This window comes from Emydura macquarii, unplaced genomic scaffold (assembly GCF_026122565.2).
Source record: "Emydura macquarii macquarii isolate MOO-44397 ecotype Brisbane River unplaced genomic scaffold, CSIRO-AGI_Emac_v2 contig_915, whole genome shotgun sequence".
Classification (NCBI taxonomy): Eukaryota; Metazoa; Chordata; order Testudines; family Chelidae; genus Emydura; species Emydura macquarii.
Window position 1 is genome coordinate 1,558,420 of NW_027131052.1, and position 20,510 is coordinate 1,578,929.

Here is a 20,510-nt window from a genome sequence, read left to right on the forward strand (position 1 = left end):
GGACTGTGAAGATTCTAGATCCTAAATGTTTAGCTAAAACCTCTTTGTCTCCTTTTTACCATCACCCTATTAACCTTTCTCTCCCTCTCCTTTTTCTCTCCTTCCCTTCTTTCCTGTTTTCCCTACTCCTTCCTGTTCTCGGTCAGCAAGGCATTTCTCTGCACACTGAAATATATTTGTTTGCACTGTATTTCAAAACTGAGTATATGTGAACCCAAGCCTGTCTCTTCCATGCGCAATGAAAACTGAGTATATGTGAACCCAAGCCTGTCTCTTCCATGCGCAATGAAAACAAAAAATGAGATTCTTGTATTTAAAAATTTAATAATTAAAACATTTCAGTGATTGCAGTTTAACTTGATAGAAATCTTAGTTCTGTCTTGAGCTAGTAAACTCCTCAGCCTGAGTTTCATTAACCCAAGGTAAAGCTATTGCCTACTAAAAAGGAAGTATCGTAAGTTACTATTGTAATAACTCTAGAATTAATATAGCAATAAGTCTGCCTGCATCTATATTTGTGTGGGTGCCATTAAAATAGTTACCATGGTATTTACAAATACGTTCCAGTCTAATTTTAGGGAATATTACAAATACTGTGATAACACAATGTGATAAATTTCAGTGTTTTAATTGTACCACTGTACAAGTTTTATGGAGACATCCATGATTCATCCAATAACATGAAAATTGATCTTAATGTAACCAGTCATTTTAGTATTGCTAGGACACAGAGCACCATGAAGAATGCAGTGTTGAGAGGAGCTGAGGAAAGTGGGATTTAAATAGACAAGATACCGAGTTTTGAGGATGCTGAAAATCAAGGTGACATGGTTCCTAGGTGTTACAACTCATCTTGTCATGGATAAAAGGAAAGCTATTTTCAATTGCCTAGGATATAGCAGTCTTTCCTCTGAGAGATTTAGATCAATTGCAAACATGCTGTTTCTGCTCGGTGTTTATGGATTCTGTCTGCTGATGACTCTCAGAATGCTGACTTTTCCTAGCATTCATAATCAGAGAGCCCTAGCTATCGAACATATGCTACACAACTTAACCAAAACATTCTTTACTGAGAAATCTCTCTCCAAAGGAAGCTTGTTTAGAAAAAGCATTTTGTTGTTTTTTATAAAGAAATGATTTGTTAGATGTTATAATCAAAGTGAGAGGAGCTAGTACTAGTTACTGTTTAGTTTGTGATAGCACCGCAATGTACTAGGCTAGATACAGTTCTTCCCGTGAGAAGTTACAGTCTGAAAGACAAAAAATACCCCAGGGGAAAAAATCAAACCACCAGAGGGGTCAAGTCGGTGGATTGGTGGTAGTTCTTCCCTTTGTTTTTGCATAGATTGGTTTCATTGGTAGCAGAGGGGTCAGGTCAGGGCCTGGTCAGTGGGTTGGTAGTTCTACTTCATTGGTTTTTGCTTTGTTTGGTGTATTGCATGAACTCTTGGCAGATTTCCTATCTAGTGATTACTAGCTGGCTAACTTCTCAAAGGTCTCTGCAGTCAACAAAAGCACAATTTAATGCTCTTTTTGAAGTTTTATTACAAAGCCAGATATCTGGCTTTCTAAGTGAGAAAAAGTTGAGCCATTTTAGGGTTCCTTTGTAACCCTTGATGTGATCCTAGACTGCGTACATACAATTTAATGCCTTATAGGGCTTTACACAGACATTGGTAGAATAAAATCATGAAAATGCTTAGAAACTTAATTGTCAATGCTGTTTGTAAGGACTTGTCGAAACTTACAGCATTGCAGCAGCATAGCTGCACCAGTGTGGTTGTGCTGCTGTAGCTCTTACTAAAGACACTGTATGCCGACAGGAGAGCTACTTCTGTCGGCTTAGTTCAGCCACCTCCACAAGAGGCGGTAGCCATGTTGACAGGAGAAGCCCTATCCTGAGTTATATAGTTATACCAATAGAAGTTGGTAGTGTAGACCCAAGCCTAAGAATGGAGTAGCTATTCTAAGTATAGTTTTCCTGTACTTATTAGAATGAGGTGAAACAAGGTGCATAAGAGTAAACCCCTAGCTTAAAGGTGATCTTCTTCCTTGCCTGTATGTTTCTTTTCTCTGAAAAAGTACATAAAGCAATTATGGCCCCACCTGGAAATTCAGGTTTACAACCATGTTTCCAAGAAGAAAATGTGGAAAGCTTTTTGGGACTACATTCCCGAATCATAGAAGATGAGGGTTGGAAGGGACCTCAGGAAGTCATCTAGTCCAACCCCCTGCTCAAAGCGGGACTATCTCTAACTAAATCATCCCGGCCAGGGCTTTGTCAAGCCAGGCCTTAAAAACCTCTAAGGATGGAGATTCCACCATCTCCCTAGGTAACCCATTCCAGTGCTTCACCACCCTCCTAGTGAAAAAGATTTTCCCAATATCCAATATAGACCCTCCCCACTGCAACTTGAGACCGTTGCTCCTTATTCTGTCATCTGCCACCACCGAGAACAGCCTATCTCCATCCTCACTGGAACAGTAGTTAAAGGCTGCTATCAAATCCTTCCTCACTTTTCTCTTCTGCAGACTAAGCAAGCCTAGTTCCCTCAGTCTCTTCTCATAAGTCATGGGCTCCAGCCCCCTAATCATTTTCAATCCCTTCCACTGGACTCTATCCAATTTGTCCAAATTCTTCCTGTAGTGGGGGACCCAAAACTGGACACAATACTCCAGATGTGGCCTCACCAGTGCCAAATAGAGGGAAATAATCACTTCCCTCAGTTTGCTGGCAATGCTTTGATTAATACAGGCAAATATGCCATGAGCCTTCTTGGCAACAAGGGCAAACTGTTGACTCATATCCAGCTTCTTATCCACTGTAACCCGCAGGTCCTTTTCTGCAGAACTGCTGCCTAGCTAGTCAGTCCCCAGTCTGTAGCTGTGCATGGGATTCTAAGTGCAGGGTTCTGCACTTTTCCTTGTTGAACCTCATCAGATTTCTTTTGGTCCAATCCTCCAATTGGTCTAGGTCACTCTGTATCCTATCCCTATTCTCCAGCGTGTCTACCACTCCCCACAGCTTAGTGTCATAGGCAAACTTGCTGAGGATGCAATCCATCTCATCCTCCAGATCAATAAAGAAAATGTGAACAAAACTGGCCCCAGGACCGACCCTATGAGTATTCCACTTGATAACGGCTGCCAATTAGACATTGAGCCATTGATCACTACCCATTGAGCCCGATGATCTAGCCAGCTCTCTGTCCATTTTATGGGTTGGATTAATGGACTATACTTCTGTAACTCGCTGGCAAGAATACTGTGGGAGACCGTATCAAAAGCTTTGCTAAAGTCAAGGTATATCACGTCCACCACTTTTCCCACATCCACAGAGCCAGTCACCTCTTCATAGAAGGCAATCAGGTTGGTCAGGCATGACTTGCCCTTGATGAATCCATGCTGACTGTTCCTGATCATCTTCCTCTCTTCCAAGTGCTTCAAAATGGATTCCTTGAGGACCTGCTGCATGATTTTTCTGGGGACTGAGGTGAGGCTGACGGGTCTGTAGTTCCCCGGTTTCTCCTTCTTCCCTTTTTTGAAGATGGGCACTAGATTTGCCTTTTTCCCATCGTCCAGGACCTCCCCCGATCTCCATGAGTTTTCAAAGATAATGGCCAATGGCTCCGCAATCACATCAGCCAACTCCCTCAGCGGCATTGGAGCCAGCCCTATGGACTTGTGCATATCTGGCTTCTCTAAATAGTCCTGAACCTGTTTTTTCACCACTGAGGGCTGCTCACCTCCTCCCCGTATTGTGCTGCCTAAAGCAGTAGTCTGGGAGCTGAGCTTGTATGTGAAAAGACAAAGGCCAAAAAAGTATTGAGTACTTCAGCTTTTTCCATATCATCTGTCACTAGGTTGCCTCCCTCGTTCTGTAAGGGGCCCACACTTTCCCTGACCACCTTCTTGTTGCTGACATACCTGTAGAAATCCTTGTTACCCTTCACGTCCCTTGCTAGCTGCAACTCCAGTTGTACTTTGGCCTTCCTACTTTCACCCCTGCATGCTCAAACAGTATTTTTATACTCCTCCCTAGTCATCTGATCTAGCTTCCATTTGTTGTAAGTTTTTCCTTTTTGTGTTTAAGTTCACCAAAGATTTCTCTGTTAAGCCAAGCTGGTCGTCTGTCATATTTGCTATTCTTTCTGCGCATGAGGATGGTTTGTTCCTCCTTTCCCTCTCATATTAGCCTCCCAGGGGATCCTGCCCATCAGTTCCCTGAGGGAGTCAAAATCTGCTTTTCTGAAGTCCAGGGTCTACATTCTGCTGCTCTCCTTTCTTCCTTTTGTCAGGATCCTGAACTCAACTATCTCATTCTCACTGCTGCCCAGGTTACCACCCACTTCTACTTCCCCTACTAATTCTTCCCTTTTTGTGAGTGGTGGTAGGTCAAGAGGAGCATGACCCCTAGTTGGTTGCTCCAGCAATTGCACCAGGAAGTTGTTCCAAACCCTCTCCAAAAACTTCCTGGATTGTCTGTGCACTACAATGTTGCTCTCCCAGCAGATGTCAGGGTGATGGAAGTCCCCCATGAGAACCAGGGCCTGTGATCTGGAAACTTCTGTTAGTTGTCTGAAGAAAGCCTCATCTACCTCATCCTCCTGGTCGGTGGTCTATAGCAGACACCCACCATGACATCACCCTTATTGTTCTTGCTTCTACACTTAACCCAGAATTTCAACAGAGTTTTCTACAGTTTCATACTGGAACTCTGGGCAGTCCTATTGCTCTCCTACATACAGTGCAACTCCTGCACTTTTTTCTGCTGCCTGTCCTTCATGAACAGTTTATACCCATCCATATGAGTTACCCCACCAAGTCCCTGTTATTCCAATTGCATCATGGTTCCTTGATTGTGCCAGGACTTCCAGTTCTTCCTGCATGTTTCCCAGGCTTCGTGTGTTCATGTACAGGCACCTAAGATAACTAGCCGATTGCCCTACTTTCTCAGTGCAAATCAGGAGGCTTGCCCTGTTGCACCCTCCTCCTTGTTCTTTCTCCTGGTATCTCACTTCCCCAGTTACCTCCAGGCTTAGGTCCCCATCCCCCGGCGAACCTAGTTTAAAGTCCTCCCCAGTAGGTTAGCAACCCTGTCTGCGAAGATGCTCTTCTCTCTCTTCATTAGATGGATCTCATCTCTTCCTAGCAATCCTTCTTCTTGGAACAACATCCCAATGTCAAAGAATCCAAAGCCCTCTCTCCGATACCACCTGCTTACAAATAGTACAAATCCGTATTCTTTGAGACCATTACCTGCCTACATTACCACAGGAGTAGCATTTCGATTAATGACCAGTTCTGAGTTCATGTACAGCTTTGTGAGTAAGCTATTTGATAGAGCAGTTAGTAGGCAGTTCTTGTTTTTGTCTGCTGGAAACTTCCAACTGTCTCCACATTCATGACAAAAAGTCCTGGGGAATTTAATAGGAATGAAACCAAGTGAGATTCATAAACATTTAATAAGCGTCTATGGAAATTACTCTAAAGACCTTTAAAATGTGAGATCTCTTCCTTCTGCACAATTACATTTGATAGGAAATCTATAGGACATGGATTTTATTTCTGTGTGTAGCGCCTGGCACAAGGAAGCCTATATCCTGATTGAGACATTGGCCACTGCCACGATACAATTAAAACTTAATAATAAATAGGGTTTTTGCACCATCCTGTACAGTTTTAAGGCCTGGTTCTAATTCTTGGATAGTTGATGTGATGGTTTAAAACACTGTAGAAAAGTTTGTATTTTCTCTTGAATTCTTTTTGTAGGGCTGACGAAGAGCGCCTACTTCTGTGTACTGAAATTAGAGAGAGAGTGTTTATGAGAAATCAACTTGCCAACAAGAAGCAAAGACAAAGCTCTGTGCTTGCTGAGAGGCTACTTAACCGATGTTCAAACCATGTTGAGTGTTGGCAGCCTTTCCTAATCATTGGGAAAGGACCCCGCGTCTAATGGTGCGAAACTAGCAGTTGTCTGATTTACAACAGGACATCTCTGCATGCCCTGTCCTTAGCACCACGCTAATCGTTCATTTTAAAATGACTTCCCCCGGAAGCTGCTTTATGCTACGCAGCTGTGTCCGAGGCTGAATGGCAGGTGTGAAATCATTCTGTCTGGAGCAGATTACATTGTCACTGGATGCTTTGCAAAGTGTGTTTATTCCTTCATTGTGGAAGGGTGTTGGGGTTAGAATAGTTGCATTGCCTCCCTTCCGAAGATAATCAATATTATACTTGGACATACACAGCCACAAATAATACATTTCATTATTATTATTCCTTCAGGAGTGGCACCACTGCGTAGCTAACTACTCTGGTGTCACCCTCAGCTTCCGTTTGGTTCCATTCTTTCAGCAGCCTAGCCCTATTATCATGCTCAGCACCTTTCAGCAATCTCTGTAGTTACATGTGATTGTTCCTCTGAGTTCCATGTTTATGCTGCCCCTTCAAAGATAATTACATTTGATGCATGCACTGCCTACGTCTCAATGGCCATGGAACCTTTCAATTGTGCTTCCTCATCCCCTATGCCTGGGTCTTAGTTGGTCATAGGCTCTGAAACCAGCAGCAAAGTAAAATCATACTCTGTCTGCACTGCAATTAGACACCCTCACCTGCCCATGCCAACTGTCTCGGACTAAGGGGCTGTTTAATTGCACTGTAGATGTTTGACTGGTCTGCAGCCCAACCTCTGGGACCCTCTCATCTTGCTTGGTCCTAGAGTCCAGGCTCCATCGCGAGTCCGAAGCCTGCACCAGCATTAAACAGAACCTTAGCTCGAGCCAGCCATGTGATTTTAATTGCAATGTGGATATACCCATAGTTTCCCAGCTCGGTGACCCATGTTAAATTTGGATTTGAACGGTGGAGTTGATGCCATGCAGCAATGCCTAGGAGGAATCTGGGATAATTTAGTTAGAGATTAAGTGATTCTGAGCACTGCTTCTGCCTTTTGTAGTTTGAAGAACTATGTGATTTGTTTGTGTAATCAGTGTTGCAGACATGGGTAACAGCAAAATGGTTGTACTTCTCCTTTTAAAACAAATGAGTTTAACACTGTTAGGAACAGAAGACCTATTTCCTTGTTCTGTTAGGATGAACATCTGTCAAGCAGATCTTGCCAAATCTCAAGGCGTTTACTCCATGCTTGTCATCCTGGACCTCTCAGCTGCTTTTATACCTCTTCCTTCCCTGGTTCTCCTATCTCTAAGGTGATTCTTTCCACATCCCTTTTGCTGCTTTCTCTTCCTCCCCTCTCGCGCTATCCATGGGGATTGCACAAGGCTTGCTTTTTGGCTCTCTTTGCTGTACCCTTTCTTAAGGTGACCTCAACCACTCAGTTACAGTTGCCATCTCTACACTGGTGACTTACCCCGACCTGTCTGTCTCTGTGTGCTTAGCTTGCCTGTCCTCTTAACATTAACATGACCAAAAAAGCTGACTGACTGTTTTCCCCATCACTGTTGACAACACAACTGTCCCACCTTCCCCAGAGCTGTGAGTTGGAAGTCTTCGACACTGCCCTCTCTAAAGCTGCTCATTTAGGCTGTATCCAAACCCTGCTGCCCAGAACATCTCTAAAAGTCCAACTCTTTCTATTTCTCTACATCATTACAACTACCGCATCACCTCTTATCTCTGCCTCCTCCCTGGTCTTCCGGACAACCACCTCAGTCCCCCTCAGATCATTTAAATACTACTGCAAAGAGCATCCCCCTGCTTCTCTGTCTGATGTCATCTTCCATCTCCTGTACAGTGCCCATCTCCATTATCCACTTCTCTTACAAGCATCTTTGCGCTTTCTTCCATGCCAGCCTCATATGTGGAAAACTCTCCCTGAACTAGCCTGTGACGCTACTACCCTGTTCTCCTTCAAAACCCTTCTCCACAGCTGCTTCTACCATGATTCCTAAAAAAAAAACCCAAAAAACTGCTAGTGCCTGATGGCTACAGAAATGCTTACTAGACACTTCTGATTTTTATCCTTTTAATTTTACTTTATAATTTATATTTTAAAAATGACTCAAAATCATTTAGCGATGTGCTTTGTTGGCATCTTTAACTCTCTGTAAATATTGCTCTTTCCCTCATTCTCGCTCCCCCATTCTTTCAATTGTTTGGTACACCCCCAAGTTGCCTCTTGTCTTAAATACACTGTAAGCAGAACTGAGTGGGGAACTGCTTTTGTGTCCTGCAAGAATTTTCAAGACTTCAAAAACTTTTTCGGACGCAATTTGGGACAAAAAGTCAAATCTCGAAAATGTTCACAAAGAGATCATCCGGGGGTGGGGGAGTTAGATCGGGTGACTTGAAATATTTCATTTCACTTGCAACATTTTAAATTTTTTTCATCTTTTTAGACTATAAATTAACTGAAATTTTGAATTGAAAAGTTGTTTTGAACAATCAAATGGAACATTTAAAAAATGTTGACAGGATGTTTTGAGAATTTCATAACATTTTTTCTAAAATTTTGTTAGAATCAGGAAAATCATAGACGCTGACCTTTCTCCACAAACGATTTTGGTGTCAATGAAACTGCATTTTCTGACGAAAAACCTTTTGTAAATTCCTGACTAGCTCTGACTGTGAACTCTTCAGAACAGGGACTGTCTTTTCCTGTGTGTCTGTACTATACTAAGCACAATGAGGTCTCGATTCTAACTGGGCCCACAGAGTGCCACAGGAATTAAAATAACAAATAAATGACAATGGGATAAGCCAAGGAAACACTTATTTATGAAAAGGATACATTGAGTCAGTTTCACCAATTTCCTTCTGTCTTACTCCCTCCTCCCCCTTTCCCACCCCCACCCCTACTGAAAACAGCCTGTTGGACGTGGTTTCTATTTCACCTCTTCATTTTTATTTATTTTTTACCCCTGGTCGTTGTATATTTATTTTTTAACTTATTTTAAATAATTCAGTATAACTAGACAATCAAGGTAAAACTTCACAAATGATCACTTATAAAAACACTCCGACTAATGTAAATTATATTTTAAAAAGAGAAAACAGGAACAAAAAAATAGGAGCACGTGTTGTGTGTTTGGAGAGTGTTGCTGCTTTCTGCATTATGGGGACGTTTTAGATCACTAGAACATGTTCAATCTCCACAAAACTGGGTTTATGATGGCATTTAATTTAAAAGTGAGCATCATCCTTCATATCCCAGATAATGAGCATGTTTGAATTGAATCTCAGAGCTCTCTCAACTCCTGTGTGATGGTTTCTGGAGAAGGGGGACTGACATTGACCTGGCTTTCTTGGTTTAATAGTAAGACTGCAGTTCCTATAGGTTTACCCTGCCAAAACCCCCCAGGCTCAGGTATTCAATGGCACAGATCACTCTGGTGAATCACTCTGGTACAGAGACAGCAGATAAATACAAAGCGCAAAACGCCTCACAAAAATAGCAGCATCCCTCTGAAAAAGGTGTGTATGGAAGAGTCCGTAACCCTCTTGAGGTATACAGGTCCAGTTGGCACCACTGAAAACTCACCATGTAATATTTTGTGGTGATTGTGGTGCTATGCTGTCTCCTACTGTAAGTAAAGGAAGAGAACACAGTTATTGCAGGTACCTGTTGTGGTGCATGTTGAGGAATAAAAGGCACAGGGTGGGGATTAAACTAGGTCAAATCAGCTTGAGAATCTTCCTAAAAAAGCAGTACCTTCAACGTACTGTAGTACAGGGTCAAGATTTAGGGTCAGGTTAACAAAGGTGCTTAGGCACTGAAAAATGTTCTCAGTGGGAGTTAGGGACCTAACCTGCTTAGGAATTTATGAAAATCCCATTATGCGTCGGTCTGCATCTTCAGGCACCTAAATACCTTTTGCAAATCTGCCCCCCCCCCCCAGGGCATTGGGGGAGAGTGTCTTATTATTTTAAGTATGAAGAATTTTTACTGTAGAGACACTTATTCTGTCGGGTCTACAGTTATGGAAATACAGAATCATAGAAGATTAGGGTTGGAAGGGACCTCAGGTTTGAGGGGTAGAGGAAGAACCAACAGTCTTAGCATCTTCTCTTCAGCACATCATGCAGCAAATCACCTCAGACACCCGCAAATGCTCAGGGAGGGAAAGAATTTAAAACAGAGAAATATTGATTGTAACATCTGTTTTCTGTATTCTAAATGGGACTTTGAGTCCCTAGCGGAATGCAGAACTGGGATTGGTTTTTAAAAAACAGCAACGATCAGGACAACCTAAATTGCCTCTGCATTTCTCCATTTAATTCACAGTTAGCTTTTCTGCATGAGGAGTCTGTTGTTAAATCCTGAAACACAATAGATGGCAATGGGAGGCCAAATGATTTCTTGGTAGGTAATATGTAAATACCACAGCTGCTGCCACATCTCCCTGACTTGGCTTAGCAAATCTCTTCTGACCCATTTCTTCACTCTTTCTCCTTGTTCATTCTTCCCCTGTCGCTTAGCAACAGATGCAGTAGGTTTTAAAAGGCTAAAATGTAGACCTTCAGCAGGAATTGCCATATTCTCAGACACCTTTTTCTTTTCTTTTCTTCTTTTTTCTGGTGAGGCCAGACATTTGTAGCAGTTATGATGAGTTAATCACCCTTGTCATGCTTTTATATGAGCATTCAAATTGCTTTATCATATCAGATGCCCAATAAATGAGCAGGGCTTTTCTGACCAGATCTCTTTATTCACTGTGTCCCTATGGCTTTTGAATTCCAAGAGCCTATTTCTCTCACTTCCTCAGTGTGTTGTGCAGGTCACCTTCCTATTTAGGTTTTGGGATACCTAAGGTTTTTTTCCCCCTATCATCAGATCAGATGTGGGGATTCAACTGAGAACGAAGATACCTTTTTAAAGGATGTTTCTTTAGTTCCCTGCCTGGGGCACATTGTCGCTCTTAAATACAAACTTCATTAGAGCTACAGTACCCCATCCCTTCCTCCCAGACACAGGCAGTATTATATCATCCCCCTGGTTGTCTTGTTGTGTACATTAATACACTGTTGCTTTGCTAGTGACACTAATCGTCTCAAACAAATTAAGTTAATGGCCTCAGTTTGAGTCTTGCTTGGCCTGTATCTCAACCTATGACTGATACACTATAATCAAATCACTAAGCAGTATGCAGTATCCACTAGCAGTCCTGACAGTGGTCAGGTCTTCAGAGTTTTATGGCTACGTTGTAGCAAAAGGCCTTCAACAACTCTCTGTGGTACAATGCCTAGAGAGTACTTAAACTGTATTAGCATCACACATCCCTTCGCTATCAGCTGCCAATGTGAATGAACCTGTATCAAATGAATACCAGTAGAGGAATAGCATAAAATGGTCAGCCATGCCGTCATCCTAAGCCCTTGGGTTGTGTGGCTGGTTACCCATCTGCACTTGCTCTTGTCTTGTTCACAGTGAGTGCCATAACTCCTCTGATCGAATCAAAGTGCGAGTCTGGGATGAGGATGACGACATTAAGTCTCGTGTCAAGCAGAGGCTGAAACGTGAATCGGACGATTTCTTGGGGCAGACCATCATCGAAGTCCGCACGCTGAGTGGAGAGATGGATGTATGGTACAATCTTGGTGTGTAGCTTTTCAGTTTTCTAATTTAGGTTATAATCGTTGGTTTTTTATTACAAATGTAACTAAATTAGGATTGTTTGGGTTAGGAAATCCCACAATGTTGTGTGTGCATTAGTGTAATTTGCAAAGAATGTGTGATTTTGAGGAGAGGTGGGGAAGTGTTGTGGGGGCTATCGGGTTGTGTTCTCCCCAGTGACAAATGTTTGACAATACGTGCTCTTTGAAAAATTGTAAAGGTTACAGTATTTTCTCTTTGCAAGCATTATTAATCACTAGAGCTGGGTGAATTTTTTCCATGATTAGTTGATTTGTGGAAAAAGGTGGTTTTGGTCGACCTGAATTTACTTATTTTTGAATTTGACACACATTTGACAAATAGTTTTGGCCACACACATTTTTTTTGAGGCATAGGGGCCATTCACAAAATGGAGGAAAGAAGAGGAGACAGTGGTGGTGCCTTCTTTATCACCTTTAACCCAGTGATTAGGATGCTCATGTAGGGCGAGAGAGACTTGGGTTCAGTTCCCCTTTCAGCCTTCTGTGAAGAAGGGATTTGAACTTGGGTCTCCTATGTTGCAGGAGAGAGCTCTAGCCACTCGAGTATGGGATATTCTGATGGGGTCTCTCTTAGTCTCTTCTGTTAAAGTGGTTCCACTTTGTATAAAAAACTAAATATGCATTTGAACAGTGACTTGAATTTGGGTCTCCCACATCCAAGGTGAGTGCCCTAGTCACTAGGCTATCTTTCTTCTCACTCTTTTTAGGGCCCAATGATTATTCATCATCATTCAGCTCAGGCGTGACAGCTTATGACTTAAATGGAGGGGAAAGGGAAAAGTGAAACCAGAAGGATATGAGTAAAAAGGAAAGATCCCACATAAGTCTGCTTTATTTTTGAAAAGGGAGTTAAACCCCATTTTTTGTTTCTAGAATATTGATCTTTTGACAGTGCTCTTTCCAAAGAGACATTTCATTACCTCCCTGCATTAGTGATCTTCCATCAGCTTCCAAACAGGAGTGAAGATTTTCACAATTCAACTAAAAAGATCTTTAGAACCCCATGACACTAAGTGGGTTTGCAGTGACAGTATTTGTGCATGGTGAGGGGGCATTCATTTTTAAACTGTTTTTAAAGTGGGTTGATGGGCAGCCAGTATGGATCACCAGGATAGTGCAGAAGTGGGTTTGCAGCCTAGAAGATTGGACCTGAGGCATGTTACTTCTTGCATCCTGGCAAGGTTAATGCCAGTGATGAAGATGGCAATCACTAGGAATAATGTCTTCCATACCCTCCAGCAACATGTGCTTACACGGTGGCAGCAGTTAACACCTCTATTTTTAGCATCATTAACTGTCTTACTTGTGCAGCAATAATTGAGGAACATTCAAGTTTTGTTTAGAGGAAAACCCTCTGTTAGACCACATCAGTTTTGTTGCTAAGCTCTAGACATATGTTTGAATTTGGGACAGGCTTGATTGCCAGCAAACAGTTCTAATGCTCTGCTAAACTGTAGTTAGTAGCTTTTAGTAGTTAGTAGCTTTACAGCATTGTGTAGCATCGGAAGATGTGCAAATAGGGTAGGGCTTACAATTCATTTCTCTGTGTTCCAACCCTTGAAGAAGCAACTCCTTTTCATCCCATGAGTTCACTACTCCTGTCATTACTATAGAATCATAGGATTTGAAGGGACCGCAAGGGTCATCTAGTTTACCCCCTGCGAAGATGCAGGATTTGTGGTGTCTAAACCATTGAAGACAAATGGCTATCCAGCATCTTTTTGAAAATCTCCAGTGAAGGAGATTTCACGACTTCTCTACACAGTTTGTCCCATTGTCCTGTTGTTCTTACAGTTAGGAAGCTTTTCCTGAGGTTTAATCTATATTTGCCATGTTGTAATTTGAACCCATTGCCTCTTGTCCTGCCCTTTGTGGCAAGAGAGAACAACTTTTCTCCATCTTTTTTATCATAGCCTTTCAAGTATTTGAAGACCGCTATCATGTCTTCCCTTAATCTCTTCTATTCCAAACTAAATCTACTCAGTTCCTTCAGCCTTTGCTTATATTATGGCTTGCATTCCATCACTTTGATCTTTGTCGCTTGCCTCTACATCCTTTCTATACATTGGTGACCAAAATTGGACACAGTACACTAGCTGAGGCCTAACCAGCATTGGGTAGAGAGGCATTATCACCTCCTGTGACTTGCATGCTATGCATCTCTCTGTTAATGCAACCCAGAATTACATTTGCCTTTTTTTGCAATAGCATCTCATTTTTGACTCATGTAGTAGTAAAGAATGTCGTGTTGCAAAGTTAGTTAAGGAAGAAAATGTTGGATGACAAGAGTGAGATCTTTAAATGTTTTCTTGATTTATTTCTTTGAAAATATTTTCATCAGAGTGTGTGGTCTAGAGAGTTGGGTCTGGTGTTGGCCAGGAGCATCCAGACTTTGCCCAAATGTGGATAGTGTGCCAAAAGCTGGATGGTCATACTTCTGTGCATCAAATGGAAGAATACGCAGTGTCTTTAATATGACAATGTAGAATCATAGGACTGGAAGGGACCTTGAGAGGTCTTCTAGTTCAGTCCCCTGCAGAATTAAGGATTATGTAGATCATCTCTGATAGGTGTTTAGAGATTTTTCAGAGCAGGCTACAATGACAGAGATTCTACAACCTCCCTAGGCAATTTAGTAGTAGGCATTCTTTGGTCTCAAGAGACCAGGGGTATGCACCACTGAGAGGTTTTATGGCAGCTGTGGCTGCGGCTGAAGAAACCCACTCGAAAGACACAATCTCTGCTGCATTGTCACATTTAAAGGTGGTATTTCGACTCTTCGGGCTCTGCCTTCTGCAAGCTATTTTCTCCTTTGCTAAGCTGGACTGCTTCCTCTTGTAGCTTCGAAGACCTTTATTGAACTCTTCTTTCCCAAGGCTGCAGTCCTGAGTTTGATCTTCCCAGTTATCCATATCCATTTCTTTGAGGTCTCGCTTGCACACTTCCTTGAAATGCAATTTTGGGCGTCCTTTAGGTCTTTTCCCAGATGCCAATTCACCATAGAAGATATTCTTTGGGAAGCATCCATCATTCATTCAGCACACATGCCCAAGCCAACAGAGGCATCTCTGTTTAAGAAGTCTTTGCATGCTGGGTATGTTGCTGGCCCACTTGAGCAACTCAGTTTTGGTGATTCTGTCCCTCCAGAAGATTCTGAAAACTCGACAAAGACAACACGTATGAAAGCTGTTGTGCCTTTTTTCCTGATGGGAGTATAAGGTCCATGTCTGGCTCCCGTACAAAAGTGTACTGATGATACATGTGCACAGATCTTTGTGTTTTCTGTCAGTTGATAGTTTTGCCATATTCTCTTGCTCAGTCTAGATACTGTTATGGCAGCTTTTCTGATGTAGATGTTGAGCTCTGTTTCAAGTGAAAGGTGGTCTGCGATATTGGTCCCCCAGGTATGTGACCTCATTCACCATTTCAAGTTCATAATTATTGATGTTGATGGAGAGTGTTTCTTGGCACATTATGTTCATCTTTTTTTAAGCTTGTAGTAAGCCAAAGTCTTGCCAGGCTTTGGAAAAACTATCCATGAGGTTTTGGAGATGAGATTGTGTCGGTTGTTACTTCTGCATCATCAGAGAAGAGGAGGTGTTGGATAAGGACCTCTCAAGTCTTGGTTTTAGATCTAAGTTTTGAAAAGATTGAACAGCTCTCCTTGTGTGCAAGTAGATTCTCTCAGTTGAGGAACCAAAATCTTCTTTCAGTAACAAGGAGAAGATCCCAAACAAAGTTGGGGCAAGTACACAGCCTTGGTTGACCCCGCTGCGAATCTGAGACGGAGGCAATTTATTCCAGTGCTTAATTACCCTGACAGTTCAGAAGTTTTTCCCAATGTCCAACCGAAACCACCTTTGCTGCAATTTAAGCCCATTGCTTCTTGTCCTAGCCTCAGAGGTTAATGAGAACTATTTTTCTCCCTCATCCTTGTGACAACCTTTTATGTACTTGAAAACTGTTGTCATGTCCCTCCTCAGTCTTCTCTTCTCTTCTCCAGTTCTCTTCTTCCCTCACAGGTCATGTTTTCTAGACCTTTCATCATTTTTGTTTCTCTTCTCTGGATTTTCTCTAATTTGTCCACATCTTTCCTAAAATGTGGCACCCAGAACTAGACACAATGCTCCAAATGAGGCCTAATCAGTGTAGAGTAGAGCAGAATAATTAAGACTTATGTCTTGCTTACAACATGCCTGCCAATACATCCCAGAATGTTTGCTTGTGTGCTTGCCTTCCCCCCCCCCCCCAACAGTGTTACATTGTTGACTGGTATTTAGCTTGTGATCCACTATGACCCCCACATCCCTTTCCACAGAACTCCATCGTAGGCAGTCCTTTCCCATTTTGTATGTGTGCAACTGATTGTTCCTTCCTAAGTGGAGCACTTTGTATTTGTCTTTATTGTGGTCTGTGAAGACTCAGATCAGATATCTCAAATCAAAATACAATTTTGCATGCTTAGACTTGTAATCTCCGCAGGCCGCATGTCTATATTCAAATGGAGACCTCATGGATTGGATGCATTTGTCCTTCGGGTCATACCTTGGCCACCACTACTATAAGGGTAATGTTAACAGCATTTCACAAGCAAGGACCAAAACCAAGATAGAACCTCAGTGAGTGGTATTTGTGCCCAATCTTTCTGCCTATGGGAACCCACCTCTGCTCTAGCCTCTTGTGATGGGGCCAGGGTGTGACAAAATATGCCCAGGCATAGCCAAGTAGGTATATTACCCCTGTGTCTGACCATCTTCTCAGTATGTCCCAGAAGGAGGTTTTGGGTGATCTCTGCCAACTAGCTGATTATCATGGTTATTACATGACATTTGTATGGGAAACCATTTTAGAATGGTGTGACATGTAAGATATTGGGTTTTAAAACTGTTGAAATGAAATTTGTCACTTGAGGTAAGGCAGGTCTCAGGGATACCTCAATCAGCATTGAGAACAATGAAAATCCCTGGAGCCAGCCCTATGCATCTGGACCAGATGCAGACCTGAGGATTTACAAAGACAAAAGAACCTCAGGAAAAGTATCTAAATCGGGGAATCATCTGGGGTAAGACAATAGTCTGTAACTATGTAAGAGGTTAAAGAAAGAGCACAGGGGGAGGAGAGACTCTTCAAGTGGGGGTGTCTCATGAAAGGTGGATCCCAGCTTTCTAAACTGAACCAAACACTGTGTGGACTGATCTTTGGGTGAGAAGTGCCTTATTAGACAGGAAAGTAACTTGTTAATAAGTACAGGCTATAGATTGCATATTCATGTTTTTCTTTTCCTTGTAACTTTGTTTCCAAACCCTTATACTTGGATTTCTATGAATCTCTATTTCAAACTCTGTTCAATAAACTTCCGTTTGTTTTTGCTATAGACACATCTAAGTGCCTCGTGCTAAGGAGAGTGCTAAACTGAAGTGAAGCCAGTGAACTGGGGTGCACTGCTTCCTCGGAGGCAGAGGATTGGTGTACATTTCGAGTGTCCAGAAAATAAGGGGCTGGGCACTTGAGTGTAACAAAATGGGTGTGTAAATTCTTAGCTTGTAGAGAGGGGCTAGTAGAGCCCTGACCGGAGTGCCTGTGTTGCCAGCAGCTGGTTTCTAGGGAGAGTTTCCCCTGGTGGGCACTGGCAGGTCTGCCTTCTGCTATCAGAGGGTGGTAGCAATTCACCCTGGATGCCTAAGGTAGCCCCAAAATGTGTCTCACAGAGTCACACAGAGCCTAACCTTTGGTAGCCTAATTTTAGGAAAAATGAAAACTCTGCGGGGCTTAGTGATGCAGTGGTTTAGAATTCCCTGTTTTCTGTGGAGACTGGGTTCCAATTCTCATGCGTGAAACAAGTAGAAATAAATTGGATGGGCTTATGGTTGTCTCCAACACAAAACTACCTCAGAATCTGGCTTAATTGTCCCCCTCTGCTTGGAAGGCCAAGGTATAGAATTCCCCAGGGTGCTGCAGAACTGTTTAAGGGTCTGGACCAGTAGAACAGGGGCTTCAGCATGTGGTCGAGGGACAGTGGTAGAGCTATGCTCTTAATCCAGTTGGAGTGAGGGTAAAATGTTCAGAAATACCCAAATCCCCTTTTCAGAAGTGACTTAGAAACCTAAGTCAACAAGATTGAAAGCATGTCTAATGGCAGTAAGTCAGTGTGTATTAGGAAACTTTGTGTGTGCTCACATGGGCAGTTAGTATACGGCCTGCTGGAGCAGTGTAGGTTTACACTCCAGCTTGCCAGACTTAGTGTTCATGTAGACACACCCTTTGACTCCTACACTTCTAAATCAACTTTGGAATGGGTTTTAGGCTCCTAAATCACAATGCTTTTGGAACTTTAACCCTTAGCCTCTTAATTTTATGATCACTAAATTCATTCTCAGATTCACATGCCCTCAAAAATAAAGGGGTTTCAACATGTTCTTTGCTGCTCTGATTCAATAAGCTGCATGTTAGTTGAGGAGTGGTGCTGTACTAGTAGAGTTGAAGGATGTGGTTTTATGTTTTTTTAAAAAAGTGTTGAGCTGTGCATGTGTGATATACACATGGAGTCACCCCCATCGGGTATGAATCAGTGCAAATATGTCATGGCACTTGGCAAATGCAATTTTGCACTAACATTTTGAAAAATATGATATTCTAAGGGCATATTTCACTTCAAAGTCAGTCTTGACTTCCACATGTGTTTTTCTTTTCCCACTTTGTTATGCTGCTATTGCCATGATGGCTATTTACTCTACAAAGAAAATATATGTTTAATTTACTACTTATTGTTCTTTCTAGAGAAAAGAACAGATAAATCTGCTGTATCTGGTGCCATACGCTTGCAAATCAATGTGGAGATAAAAGGAGAAGAGAAGGTGGCGCCATATCACATTCAGTACACATGCCTTCATGAAGTAAGTAAGCCAAAGGTGGATGGTGGTGGCAACTGTGCATTCTCTGGCCTAACCCATAGGCATGGTAACGTTGCATGTATCCTGTGTTCTGCTCCCTGTGACTTCTTCCCCCTGAACTCCCCTAGCCTGTATATATAAAGCCCTTCGCCTGTCCAGCTGTACCTATAAGCCTTTTAAAGCATATTAAGGTGTGGCTAGCACTGCCTGTTTTGAGAAAGCTATGGAAGTTTGTCTGTGTGCAAGGTGGGATATCTCATCTTGTCTGGTTTGTGAATAAATTATGTTAATTGACTTCTGAAATATTTTAGGATAGCATTCTTGGAGTTGAAGCCCCTCTGTTTATCCACTGAAGAGGCAGAGTGCAGGCATTGGCAGTGTAAACTTCCCCCACACTGCCCCACTAGTTTACTACAATGGACCATTAGGGAATAGAGGATATTCCAATGTCCATGGTTGTTCAGTTTTTGGTCTCTCTTGAGGTGGGCAAAAGTGGGCCAGGTACTTCTTATCACAGAGGTGGACAAATGAGGATAAGAGATGTCAACTAAATTGAATGCACCACGGAGCAGGTGTTATGGTCAGATCATTGTGTTTTAGTTCAGTGACAACTCTCCTTCTCTGATTGGCTGGGGTTTTTTTCCTTCTGAATATGCGGGATCATTCCCTTCCTCTCTTTTGCAGGGATATCTCTTCAAAAGATAATTTCTTTCCTTCTTTTACCCAGAGATTGTGTATATCACAGACAAAACTGAGATGTTTTGCAGCTAAAATAATTAGATCAGGAGCCACAGGACTTTTTTGCTTTAACCTATGATTCTTCTTCGAGTGATTGCTCTTGTTCATTCCACTATAGGTGTGTGCACACCTCCGTGCACGGTTACCCGGAACTTTTTTCCCCTTAGCAGATCCTGTAGGGCCGGCTCCGGCACCCCCTGGAGCCCCGCGCACATGCCGCGGTATATGAGGCGCTGCCGGCCCTACACCCCTTCAGTTCCTTCTTTCCGCCCATGATGGTTGCTGGAACTAGCCTTGCTGTCTGCAAGTACTATTCCCCTTCTTTGAACTGTTGTTATTCTAAATAGTTTACTTAGTTAAGTAGTTGTTAAGTGTTGTTAAGTGTAGTTAGAGATAAGGCAAGTCCCTGCGGGGACTTAGAGCAGCCGGGCTATGCCCCAGTTGCCAGGATTCAAGCCGTGTGCCTCCTGCGGGAAGGCCTTCCCGCTCAGCGACCCCCACGACCACTGCCTTAAGTGCTTGGGGGAGGCACACAGAAAAGAGAAGTGCAAGATCTGCAGGGCTTTTAAATCGAGGACTCAGAGGACCGAGAAATCTGGTTAAAAGCCCTGCTAATGGAGGCAGCGCCCTGCCCAGCGTCCAAGCTGGCCCACTCCACCTCGGCACCAAACGTGACCTTGGTGCAGAGTGCACTGCCGGCACCGGCCTCGACTCGGCACCGAGCAATATCACCAGCACCGAGGAGGAAGAAGCAGCACGTGGAGTGCGGACATTCCCCTGCACCGTCGGTACGGGCAGGGTCGAGTACAGAGATGCACCGAACTCGGCCCGTCGAGACTTTCTCCGGTGCCTCCATCTCTGGTCAGGGAGCCTTCCCCAACTCCTGGGAGTGGGAGAGTGCCCCTGCCAATGCCGTCGACACCGGAGGCTTTTCAGGCGGCAAGGGCCTTGTTGGCCTTGCTTACGCCACCTCCACCCACCCTCTCCACCAAGGGAGAAGGGGCCGGTGTCATGGGGGAAACCCGTGTTGGGTCCCCCTGAAGGGCGGTGGAGATTCCCGGTACGGGGAGGAAGATCTCCTGCCAGACGGCCACCAGGGGTAGAGCGAAGATGCTCCCCCAGCAGTCGCTCCTGGTCGGCATCATCGAGCTGGCCTGCTTCGACTCAGGACGAGGAGTCTCTCTCTTGGCGCCGACGTCGATCCCCACCACCGGAGACGAAGTATGCCAGGAGGTGGTACCGATCAAGGTCTTGCAGGTGGTG

General features: G+C 43.2%; 1 protein-coding gene across 4 annotated transcripts in view; it reads left to right on the top strand.

The window, feature by feature from the left end:
* UNC13B (unc-13 homolog B) overlaps positions 1–20,510 on the top strand; it is a 410,138-nt gene that overhangs the window by 283,294 nt on the left and 106,334 nt on the right. For all 4 annotated transcript variants that reach the window (XM_067543563.1, XM_067543564.1, XM_067543562.1 and 1 more), the window contains 2 exons: positions 11,393–11,562; positions 18,397–18,512. In XM_067543563.1, coding sequence (XP_067399664.1) covers positions 11,393–11,562; positions 18,397–18,512 — 286 coding nt within the window. The remainder of the gene's footprint in view (positions 1–11,392; positions 11,563–18,396; positions 18,513–20,510) is intronic.